The sequence below is a fragment of the Serinus canaria genome, chromosome 1, assembly GCF_022539315.1.
Source record: "Serinus canaria isolate serCan28SL12 chromosome 1, serCan2020, whole genome shotgun sequence".
In the NCBI taxonomy this organism is placed as follows: domain Eukaryota; kingdom Metazoa; phylum Chordata; class Aves; order Passeriformes; family Fringillidae; genus Serinus; species Serinus canaria.
In genome coordinates this window covers 54,553,567-54,564,941 of record NC_066313.1, presented here as the reverse complement: position 1 = coordinate 54,564,941, position 11,375 = coordinate 54,553,567, and the positions used below count along the sequence as shown (strand labels likewise).

The 11,375-nt window shown below is 39.0% G+C and overlaps 1 protein-coding gene across 1 annotated transcript; it reads left to right on the top strand.

Moving 5' to 3' along the window:
* The first annotated feature begins 1,493 nt into the window (after nt 1–1,493).
* Nucleotides 1,494–9,174, top strand: LACC1 (laccase domain containing 1). Its single transcript, XM_009085651.4, has 6 exons — nt 1,494–1,700; nt 4,988–5,583; nt 6,143–6,324; nt 6,805–6,970; nt 7,547–7,772; nt 8,234–9,174. The coding sequence occupies exons 2-6, from the start codon at nt 5,016–5,018 to the stop codon at nt 8,442–8,444; spliced, it is 1,353 nt and encodes a 450-aa protein (XP_009083899.1). The 5' UTR covers nt 1,494–1,700; nt 4,988–5,015; the 3' UTR covers nt 8,445–9,174.
* Nucleotides 9,175–11,375: the final 2,201 nt, after the last annotated feature.

The window sequence follows — 11,375 nt, the reverse complement described above, 5'->3', positions numbered from 1 at the left end:
ACTCTATTAGACTGCACTTGCTGCCATCATTTGTTCTGCAGAGAACATCAAGTTTTCCCGAGCATCACTGAGGTTGTGAAGGACAAGAGATGTGGCCCAGTTTCTGCTGGCCTATGCCATGCAGCCACGGACTTGCCTCTGCCCCGCTTGCACTCCTCTAAGGAATTGTAGGGAATTTTAACCCTAAATTTCACTATTTTTATAATTCGATTTTTAAATTTACCTATTTTGTATTTTTTAAATTTTTATAACATATTTAACTTTAAATGACAAGTATTATATGTTATGTTAAGCAACTTAATTTTATATATTATATATAAATAAAAATAAAAAATACTTATATGTATATTTGTAACAACTATTTTATAAACTAATAGCTCATCTCTGCATATGACCTATTTATTTAATCCCTTTTCTGAAGTGCCATAAGGTAATTTAATATTTCATTCAGGAAATGTCAATATTGTTTTGTACCCTGAATATTTTCTGACCTTTTCCATCTCAGCATTCTGCACCAAAAATAACACCAGTAATTAGTTTTACTTCCTTAGTCTGGCTGAAGGAAAGAAAATGATTGTATTGGTTTCTCTCGACCAAGTAGTTCCCCTGTTAATTTTTAATGACCTAGTCACATTTGGCAGTGGGGTGGAAAGCCTCAGAGATGACCTATTTTTGCAAACTTCAGGAAAAGAGATGTCTGGGTAAGGAGGGACAAGATTGCCTCATCAGTCCCCTTCAGGAAGGAGAAGCAGGATTCAGCTCTCATCCCTCTGTCCAGCTCATACTGAACAGAATAGCAGGAGGGGAAATCGCAGAGCACTCACCGTGTGTGTTTTGGACCTGGCAGAAATGTAGGTTTACTGTGGTTGCAGGGAAAGGAGAAACAGGAGACAGCATTTTATGGGAAATCAGACTTTATTAATTTTTCTGTCCATTAAAAATTACTGTCCTTTTTTTCTTGCCCCTTTCTTCCTTAGACATATACTTAACAGTCATGACTATAATTTTAACACAGTTGAAGAAATGTATTTATTCTCTTTTGATTCTTGCACAAAGCCTGACATCAATCCCTCATTTCCTTGCTTGCCTTTTAACCTTTGCATTGTCCTGTCAAAAGATTAAGTCTTCTTCACTTAGCTGTGTGAAATTCCCAACTGCTGCAAGGAGAAATTGCCATCCTCATTTGGGACCTGTGGCCCCAAAAGCTGACATTGTGTAACCTCCCTATCTAGGTCCAGAATACACTTCTTCCTGGCTGGCTGCCAAATTCTTCAGTGGAACACGCAGCTACAGCTCAGAAAATGAAAGTCCTTTGCTCTGCACAAGTTTTCCTTTACCTTCTTTGTGGGGTTGTCCTGTTTGGCTGCGCCGTGCGTTTGGGAGTTGGTTTGCGGTTGTGCAAAGCCGGTGCAGCAGAAGGTGTGATCACAGCAGGGTTAACAGCGCTTCCGCGTTCAGCGCTCCCCGGGCACTTGTTCATCGTGTTGGTGCCTTGCAGTACAGTTTGTTCTTTCCGGTGTAGCCCGCAGCAAAGCAGGGTCCCATCAAAAAGAAGAAATACAGGTTCCTTTACATAGCGTAGGAATTTCCAGCTTGTGCAAATCAGCTCCGAGATTGAAAGGAGCAATATATAAAGCTGGAAATGTCTGTGTATTTTATCAGATGGTACCTTTCAGAATGCAATAGGATTGTCCACCTGTGTAAGTAAACTCCTGTGTTTATGAAAACTGTGTGTGCTTCAGTATTTCCATTGTTTGTGGTGATTTCTGTTTCTTCAACCTTGCCTAAAATAAACTAGGTTAAAAGAAGAAGAATGTTTTATTTTAATCCACTTTAGGAGGCTTAAATGTATTACTTTTCCCCCCTAGGCTTTGGATTTTTCTATGTTTGCTCTTGTTGAAATTTTACACATGTGCTATTGTCTCTGTTCATTTGGGCTGCTTCAATGACCTGTTTCAATGACCTCTCTCTGGCAGATGTTAAATATCTCCTGCTATTTTAATTTTAAAAAAAATATGTCTGTTCTCTCAGTTTCTCTACTAATAAAAGATGACCAGCAGGATTCAAAGATGCAGGAAATTGTCAGCAATCTTTTCTTGGCCAACAGTGCACTTTTAGAATTAGATTTCTGGTGTTCTTGAAAATTGCTTTTCTGCATCTCTCTTCCACCCTGGGCTGTCTCTTCTCAGCAGCCTGGTTTTATTTCCTTCATTGTTCTTTTTCTGTATTCATTTTGCTTTTCTACTTTTTTCTCTTGTTACCTGCCTCACCTCTCATATTGTTATTTATCGTTTTCTTTGACCTACTTTTTTTGATATCTGTGCAAGAAATTCTCATAACCTCCAAATGTTTGTTTCAGTTTCAGGAAGTGAGAAAATAGCTAATGGGTAGCCTTGGCTTCAAGTTTGTGCAAGTGTTTGTCTTGAATTGTGTACCAAAACTATCAACTCCTTAATAAATGTACTTATTTTTTTGGATGTGGCTTCGATGGAACACTGGGACTGTAGATCATGTTAATTAAAACCTGAATAACCCTAAATACATCTCCCATAAGCTAAAACATTGCTGTGCTTGGTAAGCATGTGTTTTGAGAAGGGTGGTTTTTTGGAGTGACTTAGAAAAGAATCAGTTTTGCTATGATTGTAAGCAAATTTATTCTGACACCCCTGTCCTCACTAGGACTCTGTGATGCAAAGCTGCAATGATTTGAGGATGAATCAGTCCCATTGTTTCTATGTGTACATCCCAGTAATTGCTCCTGTGGTGTCTTGCAGTGCATACACAACTTAATAACAATGTGTGCAATTACCTCTCCCTCATCAAACACTTTCCTTCCACCTTTTCTTTGGTGGTATTTTTTGGGCAAGCACAAGAACAGCAATGAGCTTTATTTACGTTCCACTACTGACATATCTGAAGTGGAGCAATAATCTCGTTTTGCACTACACCCCTCTGTTGTGCAGTCTTTCCTGGGACTATTCGCTGTACCTCGGCTGGGATTGTGTCACACTCAGACAGACCTCCCACAGACAGTGTCAGGGTAGGGAGGGAAATGCTCTGATTTCCCAAGTCATGGTCTTTGGCACGACTCTGTTTCAGCACTGTTTTCTTAGCAAGCTCTTTCCTCTAAAATCCATTATCAGCTGTGTGTAAATAATACTCTGAGCAACATCAGGAGTCATAAATTCCTTGGCAGTTGCTTTTATTTGCTGTCACATTTTGATATTTTCAGCTCACCTGTTTTGATAGTTGCAGATTAATCTTTGTAAGTGTTCAATTTGCAGAAAGGAAAACATCATTTTCAGTCAGGATTATTTTTCTTCCAGTCTGGGGGAAAGAACAATGAAGAAAATCCAGAATGTTTTCTGTAAAATCTTCTCTAAATAAGCTATCTTTTAAAACCACAAAGGTCTTTGACTTCTCATTTCAGTGGAGAAACTCTGGTGATCCACAGACAAACATAAAGTGCCAAGGAGTACCTCATAGCTACCATAATGATAGGCCTCAAGTACACACGTAGGTAGTATTTTTGCAGGATAATGAAGTGATGTGAAGCCAGAACATTCATGTGGTTACAGGAGGTCTTGGGGCAGGAAAATTGTGCCAGGCATTATTTAGTGTGGTTAACTCTGGTAGCAAAACATTGATTTCAAAGACTTAAAAGATTCTCAAGGTCTTTGTTCCTGGAAAGATATGAATTTTCCTACAAGTAAATTAATATTCATGCACAATTTGTTGCTGTGCAAAAAAAAAAAAAGAAAAAGAAAAAGATGGTGTTAAAGAATACTTTGAAATATTATGGGGCCTTAAAACTGTTGGTAAAGGTGCATATATTTCTCCTAGATCAAGCACAGTGCTTAGACATGAAATCTAAGTAGGTGTCTTAAAGGCTCCCAAAGCAGAGGGATCTAGCCTTTTGTTCCAGACCCCTGGATGCCTGCACTGAAAATGGAAAGATTATCAGGGAGAGAGAAAAGAAAGTAAGACACTTTTGAGAGAATATGAAAATAGCCCCTCATAGCAACAGAGAGAGGAAAATATGTATTGGCAAGTTTCCATGGGTGGTCCTAGCTGGGCTTGGATCAACACAGTTCAGAAAAGGGAAAAAACTAACCCCCAAAACAGGAATTACATCATGCACCACAAAACAAAATGTGAATGATAGGATGATATCGGATAAACTTAACACATCTTGATTTCAGCTGCAGAGTGCAGCTAGCAGAGTGAAAAAGCTGAGGTAGTTGTGCACCGTATTCTCTTGCTTTAATTTAGTTCTAAGTACATCTTCCATTACTAGATAAAGTTTCAGTAACCACTACTGGGTTCTTGTGCATGCTAAAAAGAAGAACTATCCTAGTCATATGCTCCTTCACACAAAAGTCAGAAAATAGCGAGTCAATCCTTTTGAAATGTAGAAGGGAGAAGTACAAAAGGTCTCGTGAAGGCCTGTGGGAAAAAATGTCATTGCCCTCACAGCTCAGCACCCTACTGCCAGGAGGGGTAGCAGAAATGAGCTCCACCTCAGACATAAGTATGTTAAACACTTCCAAAGAAATTGTTACAGAAACTCCTCCAGTCCCAGGAAGCTAAAGGACCTCTGTATTTGTTTGCATCATGGAAGCTGGAGGACAGCCCATGAATCATGCCAAGAAGATCCATTAGGCTAATGAGGGTTAATTGATTCAATAAATCTAATCTTATGTACCAGCCTTTCATCATCCCTGACCTGGGAAAGACCTGAAGTAGGTGGAGTGGTAGGAAAATACCTAAATGCTTAAATAAATACATAATTATTCCCATTTCCACTAGTTTATTTTTGTTGGAATTTCTTTTGATGCAGCTGGGAAAGCCTAAGTCAGTAATTAACTGCTGTGTACCTTCTCTGCACAGTATCACTGAATTAAATGTCGTAACATGATTCTGTGTTCAGAATAACAGTGCTGTTCTTGACTTTTTGTTTGTTTTCATGTTTTTTACTAATTGGCAGCTGGAGAAACTTTTAAATATCCTGGAATATGGTGGAAGCAGTACTGATAGATCTGTTCATCCTCCCAGCCAACTTGCAGAACAACATCCAAGGATTACTACACAACACTCTGGAAGCTATTGAGAAATGCTCTTCAAGCCATGCTCCATTGGTTTATGTCATGTGTTGCCAGAGGCAGGGGAGTGAAAAGAAAGGTGAACAAGAATTCTTGCTTCCAGCTTTGGGAGGTTTTCAGAGTCTGAAGAGAAGACTGGAGGTGGTATGTGCTCAGACTACAGCTGCTGCTTTGTACACCGTCAAACAGAGACTGGATGAAAAAGACCTGAGCATCATTAAAGTTATTCTCCCTACCTTAAGAAAAGACTTAATGAAAGTATATATAGACCATCTCTTTACAGCAGTCTACCAGTTTGTATTCGAGGATTTACAGGTGGTACCTGACAGTGAAAGCCTGCAGATATCAGAACGTCAGCATGAAGGGCAAATGCTTCCTTCACAGGACATTGCACTCATCCAAAGTGAGATTCAGATGTACTTGGAAAGCCTGCCAAGCCTAAAAGGGGAGCTCACCATCCTCAGATCTTCCCTGATCCCAGGTAGAGAGCTCCAGCTAACAGTTTTTATAGAGACTTACCTAGCATACTTCTTCCAGGGAGTTGCAAAATGACTAAGATTTGGAAATGCCTTCGGGCATCACATAACTCTATATGATGTTGTAATAGTGTATAATAGTGTATAATAGGAAGAAGTGTCAATAAAAATACAGCAAATTCTGGCAAGACTGTTCTAGGCCTGAACATGAGCCGAGAAAAGACAATCCTGGGTTTAGGGAGCGCAGACCATAAAATCTCCTCCTGTCTGTGTAGGAATTATGCATTTTGAGAGTAACCATCGTAATTTGGAAAGGCAAGATAGGAGTTTCTGCTGGTCTGCAGCCTGAGACATGCCTGATGTCTTAGTGTCCCTGCTATGGCATTATTGTGAGCAAGAAGGAAATTAGGAATACTCAAATTTAAATATCACAGCTAAATCCAAGGTAAAGCAATACTCTTACTTGATTGGCTGATTCCAGCTCCCTTCAGTATAAACCCATGTAATAGATGGTTTGATATTATTTTGAAAGCAATTGTTTGTTGTGTTTTCTTGCCTTGGCAGATGATATTTTCTTACATGGGTTCACCACAAGGACAGGTGGGATCTCCTACATACCAACTCTAAGCTCCTGCAATCTCTTCAGCAGCTCCAAGCGCAGGGACCCACAAGTTGTTGTTAAAGAAAATCTCCGCCGGCTGGCTAATGCTGCAGGATTTAACCCTGAGGCTTTTCACAGAGTCAAGGTATCTTACAAAACAATGGATTCAAGTAAATGGCTCAGATATTCCTTCATGGATCACTGGCTAAATTGTAGGCATTATTCTTATCTTAGTCAGCAAGAACCTGTGATAAGCAAGACAATTAAAGCATTTATGCTGGCAGTTTATCTGGGGGAATAGCCATCCAAACTATCAGCCATTTGTCACAATATGGAGAAGCAGCACTGATTTTTCCAAGTCTGTTCTAATATTTAACTTACCACAAAGAAGAATAATCAAATAAATGATAAGAGCACTTTGTCCTAAAAGAAAAATACACCATTCCTTTTATAGTGGCTTTCTACTGATACAGCTTCATGGCATTTGAACAAGGGAGACCTGATTTCCGTGTGTAATCAGTTAGGGCATAAGAGTGTTTCATGTCAAAGAAAAAACCTTGTACTAGTCAGAGCTGTGTTGTTTTGCAGCCATATCACTGTCCACATTCTGGTTTTGTTTTGACAGGTAGATCACGCAAATGCTGTGTGTATTTTGGGAAAGACAGAGCCTGACAACTATGATGGAATAGTTACAAATCAGAGGGGTGTCACACTGGCAGCTCCAGGTGCTGACTGCATACCCGTACTCTTTGCTGATCCTGTCAGAAGAGCCTGCGGTGCTGCTCACTCTGGTAGGAATTGCACTCCCTGTGCAATGCAGAGATTTCCTGGCTCTCAAAATGAGATACAAGAACCCAAAGCTGGGCTTTCTTCTATCTGTTCCAAACAATGACCAAGTGCAAACTTTGCTTCTGTCTATTCCAAAAAATATCTCTAGCTTGAGCCTGTTTTTCTGGGTTTTTTCCCCCTAAAAACAACATTAAAACACTTAGACCATATTACAAAAATATATTTCTGACATATTTCAATTGTTTTCCCACTTAAATGTTTCAAGCACAGAGGAGCTGTGAGGTATGCTCTAATTGCCTAAACCAGAACATTTGGGAAAAAGAACTCTGGAATTCTAATCTAAACACCTGTTTCTAGTTTCCATCTCCACAAAATTATATTTGAAAACTGATTGCTGTTAATGTGAAATTTGAGAGGGAAGGCTTTCTAAGGTAATTTATTATTAGATATAATTATTTAATTTTAGGTGTAAATGCATCTCCTAATTTATACCTTTAATAATTGCATCTATTTTTAGCTGCTAGAAAATTAAAAAGAAAATTTATGCCTTTTTTTTTTCAACCTCTCATCTCTCACAGGATGGAAGGGCACATTGTTAGGAGTGTCTATGGCCACAGTGAATGCTATGGTATCTGAATATGGTTGTAACATGAAAGATATCCTTGTGGTGCTGGGCCCGTCTGTGGGACCTTGCTGCTATAAACTTCCTCATGAATCAGCAAAAGAATTTCACAGAATTGATCCAAATTGTGTGAGACTATTTGACTCTGCAAGTCCTTATATTGATATCAGAAGAGCAACGAGGTAAGCCTCCTGAGGGAACAAAAGATTAATTCCATATTCATTATAAAAAATTCCTTTGATTCTGTATTATTCAGCACTAATATGGTGAGGTTTCTCAACAAAGTACTCTCTAGTTCTTTGCAGATCAAGAAAGGATATTTTTTAATTAATGGTATTTGCTCACTTTTGCTGGATTTCAGCGATTATTTTATTGTTATACTGTTACATATTGCTAGTCTATGGATTATAGACAAAAGTTCAAATTTAATGTGACTTTACAGGTTGCAGGAAAGTAATTATTTTAGTCTAATACTGAAAGAAAGAAACAAAAAAAGCAAATGAAAGCCCCAATCACAATATTGGCACAGTTTCTTCAGTTAGTATTTGAGGTTCTGCCTTAATGATAGTGCCTTATGAAATGTGTGCACCCTTATGGAGGGTGTACAAAAAATTAATATTTTCTGCTTCTCTTTTCTTTTCAGGATTCTTCTTGAGAGGGGTGGGATTCTTCCCGAGAACATCCAAGATGATTCTATCACAGACCAGAACCAAAACATCACTTTCTGTACTGCATGCCACCCTGATAAATTTTACTCTCACTTTCGTGATGGCACTAACTTTGGGACACAGATTGGCTTCATATCAATCAAAGACTCAGACAGTTTGTCTTACTCTAGAGCAGCATTTAGATAATAATTCCACTGCATTGTCCAGCATCCTGCTCTCCTCATAGTTTTTTCTCCTTTCTTTCACAGACTTGCAGTAGGGAATCCATGGGTCTTGAGATTCTCCTGCTTGTTCCTTCCCTTGCCCTTCTGAGGCAAAAATAAGTACCTGTGGTGCGGGGACAACAGTTCCTGTGTTAGAAGGTGCAAAGGAAACAAGGATAACCCAATCCAGGGGCAAAATCCTTCTACAAGATCCAGATACAAGCTCCAAGTTTATGGATCCTCCTTGACCAGATATTTTCCAGAAACCTCACTATCTTAAGGTGGTGGAAGCCCAAAAAATGCCCCTCTTCATTAGCTTCTGGTTGAGACTGCTGAATGACGCTAATTATGACATTGCTAATACAGGAAGGGAAATCAGTATTACACATTATCTGTTTCAGACAAGCAACTTTGATAGTTTCAGTTGAAGCCTTACAAAATTTTGTGCATAGGGTTGATTTTCTCCTTTGGATTAGTTTAAAGAACTCCAAAATATTTACAGGAATTTTCCTATGGAAAATAACTTGAAAGTGAGAAGCAAGCAGGCTCCTCAGGGGGCACATATTGAAAATATATGAACTCTCATAATTCTGTAATTTTTGGTTGTAGGAGAAGTAGGACTAAAACCCTTAATTTATGATGTGTATGTTTCTGTCTCGTCAGGATTTTTTTCTTTAAATAGCAGTGTTTTGATAATGTCACTGACACACTCTCAACAATGCATTCAATAAATATCTAAAAAGTTCCGTGAATTTATCCTGAGTTAATTTTACTTACCAGTAGTTGGACTTAAGCGTCTTACAAAGCAAATTCTAAGTGTGCACAGTTTTCTTTTGGCCATAAAAATAATGCCTCTAGATTTTACAATAGACATGATGCTTTCTGACACTCAGACAGTGAGGGATTGCTAACAGTAAAGCTGTGCTGATTGCGGCTTGCAGAGCTGCCAAGCACAAGCCTTGGGCCAGCGGCGCTCATGACGTACTTTCTATTTTTGGGTTCTGTGAGCTTTCCCTGGTCTGACTGCTCTGCCCACTAGAGGTCAGTGCTCGCTCGCGCTGCTCTTCCATCCTGGAGGCACGCATGGATAGGATAGATGGATGGATGGGGGTTCAAACCATGCGGATTGCAAAGCACCTCACAGCACACGCTGCTACTTTTGCCTCTACAGTCATCTGCCAAGTTATCCTAATATCTGTGCTTGAGGAATAATCTGCTTTCATTTTGATTAGGAGCTGACCGAATTAGACCTTTCTTTGTTTTCTGGAAGAACAGACATTTTTTAAAAAACTTCCTTTTACCTGTGAATGGTATATCTGAGAAGAGTCTGGCTCTGAGTTAGTTCTCTGACTGCAACTATATTAAAAAAAATATGCTTCTGCCAACTATCTTACTTCTTCAGAAATATTATTCTGCTGCTGCTGTAGCCCTGCAGTCATTGCTAATCTTTAGTTACCTGTTTAAAACTCTTCCATTGCTTTCACCATTCAGCTGGCTTCAAACCAGAGTCTGAGGATCTAACAGGGGCAACACTCACACTACTCAGTTTAGAGTTGCCAAGCACATTGCTGCATACCAGCTCATGGCGTGTATGGTATGTATTACGTGTATTATTGACTTGTTCTAAATATAGGATAGTATAATTGTATGGAGACTGACACTACTTGCTACACTAGTTAAAAACACCAACCCAAAAGCTTACCTTCACCTTTTAGTTCTGTCCCTTTGCCCTGATTTCTGTTCCACTTTGTGGGTACTGACTGATGCAGCACTGAGGTGAGTAAAGTATCCTTCTTGAAGCTACAGGGGCAGTAGCACTACATGGCTTTCAGTCTCTGCATCTGAAGCTCAGCCAAAGCTGAGTGCCCTTCACCTTACCCTTTTCCCTTGTGTATCAAGGGTATGCCATCAAAAACAGCTGATTTACTTGGTTCTGCAAAGCACTTGACAGCTGAAGCATCATAGGGGCCCATGTGCCTGCTGTTATCCCATCTCATCTCAAAGGTGGCTTTAAACTAATTCATTTATTCTTGCAATAATACAAAGACCTTGCAGTCATGCTACTTACCACACTTCAAATGCTCAACAGTATATTAGGTCACATTAATGTGATACTGAGAGTAAGCCCTGTCTTGTTCTTACCATCTCAAGGATCACAGTAGAGATTTTATGTTTAGAAAAATACCATTTACAGGTCATGGTAAGGATGTGCAAGCTGGAGAAAATACCAGAATGAGCAGGAACACCAAAGGCTTCCTCTTTTGGAAGACAAATCATTACCACAATTGTTCTTTTTTTTTTTTTTTTTTTATATTAATTACTTAGACTGTAAACCTTTCAAGACAGGAAACAGTCTTTTGCGCTTGAATGACTGAGGTGGAAAAGTCCACAACCAATAGGAAAATATTGTAAGGTTCCGTCGCAAATCAGGCTAGCCTCTGAATCATTACTTCTTTCAATATCCTTGCTACAAAGGCATTTTAATTGTGGTATTAAAAAAAATAGTTTGGAGGATAGGCGTGACAAGGAGACTAGGCTGTTTCACATCTCTGTTTATTTACTTTTCATTCTTGCTAATCACTGAAGGAGGCAAGCACATCACCCCTGATTCACCACCTCTAGAGAAGCTCTTAAAATGCTTCATAAATTGTTCAGCTGTATCTAACTAATTATCAGATCCCATTTACTAACCTAATATCCATTGAATTTATAAGCTGCACTTGCCCTATTATTGTTATTAAATGATATTATTAATTATGATAATGGTGTGCCCTGAGGAGAGCACACGACATGACCACATTGAATATTGTTTTTGCTAGTTGTTACTGTGCAATTAACACTTGTTACTATTGTAGATTCTCAATATGGGCCTCTTTATTTACATTATATACTTGAATGAAGTGTACCGAAACAT

Bases quoted from the DNA above. Each gene is read 5' to 3' on its own strand.
- LACC1 (XM_009085651.4), top strand. From the start codon at position 5,016: ATGGTGGAAGCAGTACTGATAGATCTGTTCATCCTCCCAGCCAACTTG. The intron at 6,325-6,804 runs GTATCTTACAAA...TTGTTTTGACAG, and splicing joins AGGCTTTTCACAGAGTCAAG to GTAGATCACGCAAATGCTGT. The intron at 7,773-8,233 runs GTAAGCCTCCTG...TTTTCTTTTCAG, and splicing joins GATATCAGAAGAGCAACGAG to GATTCTTCTTGAGAGGGGTG.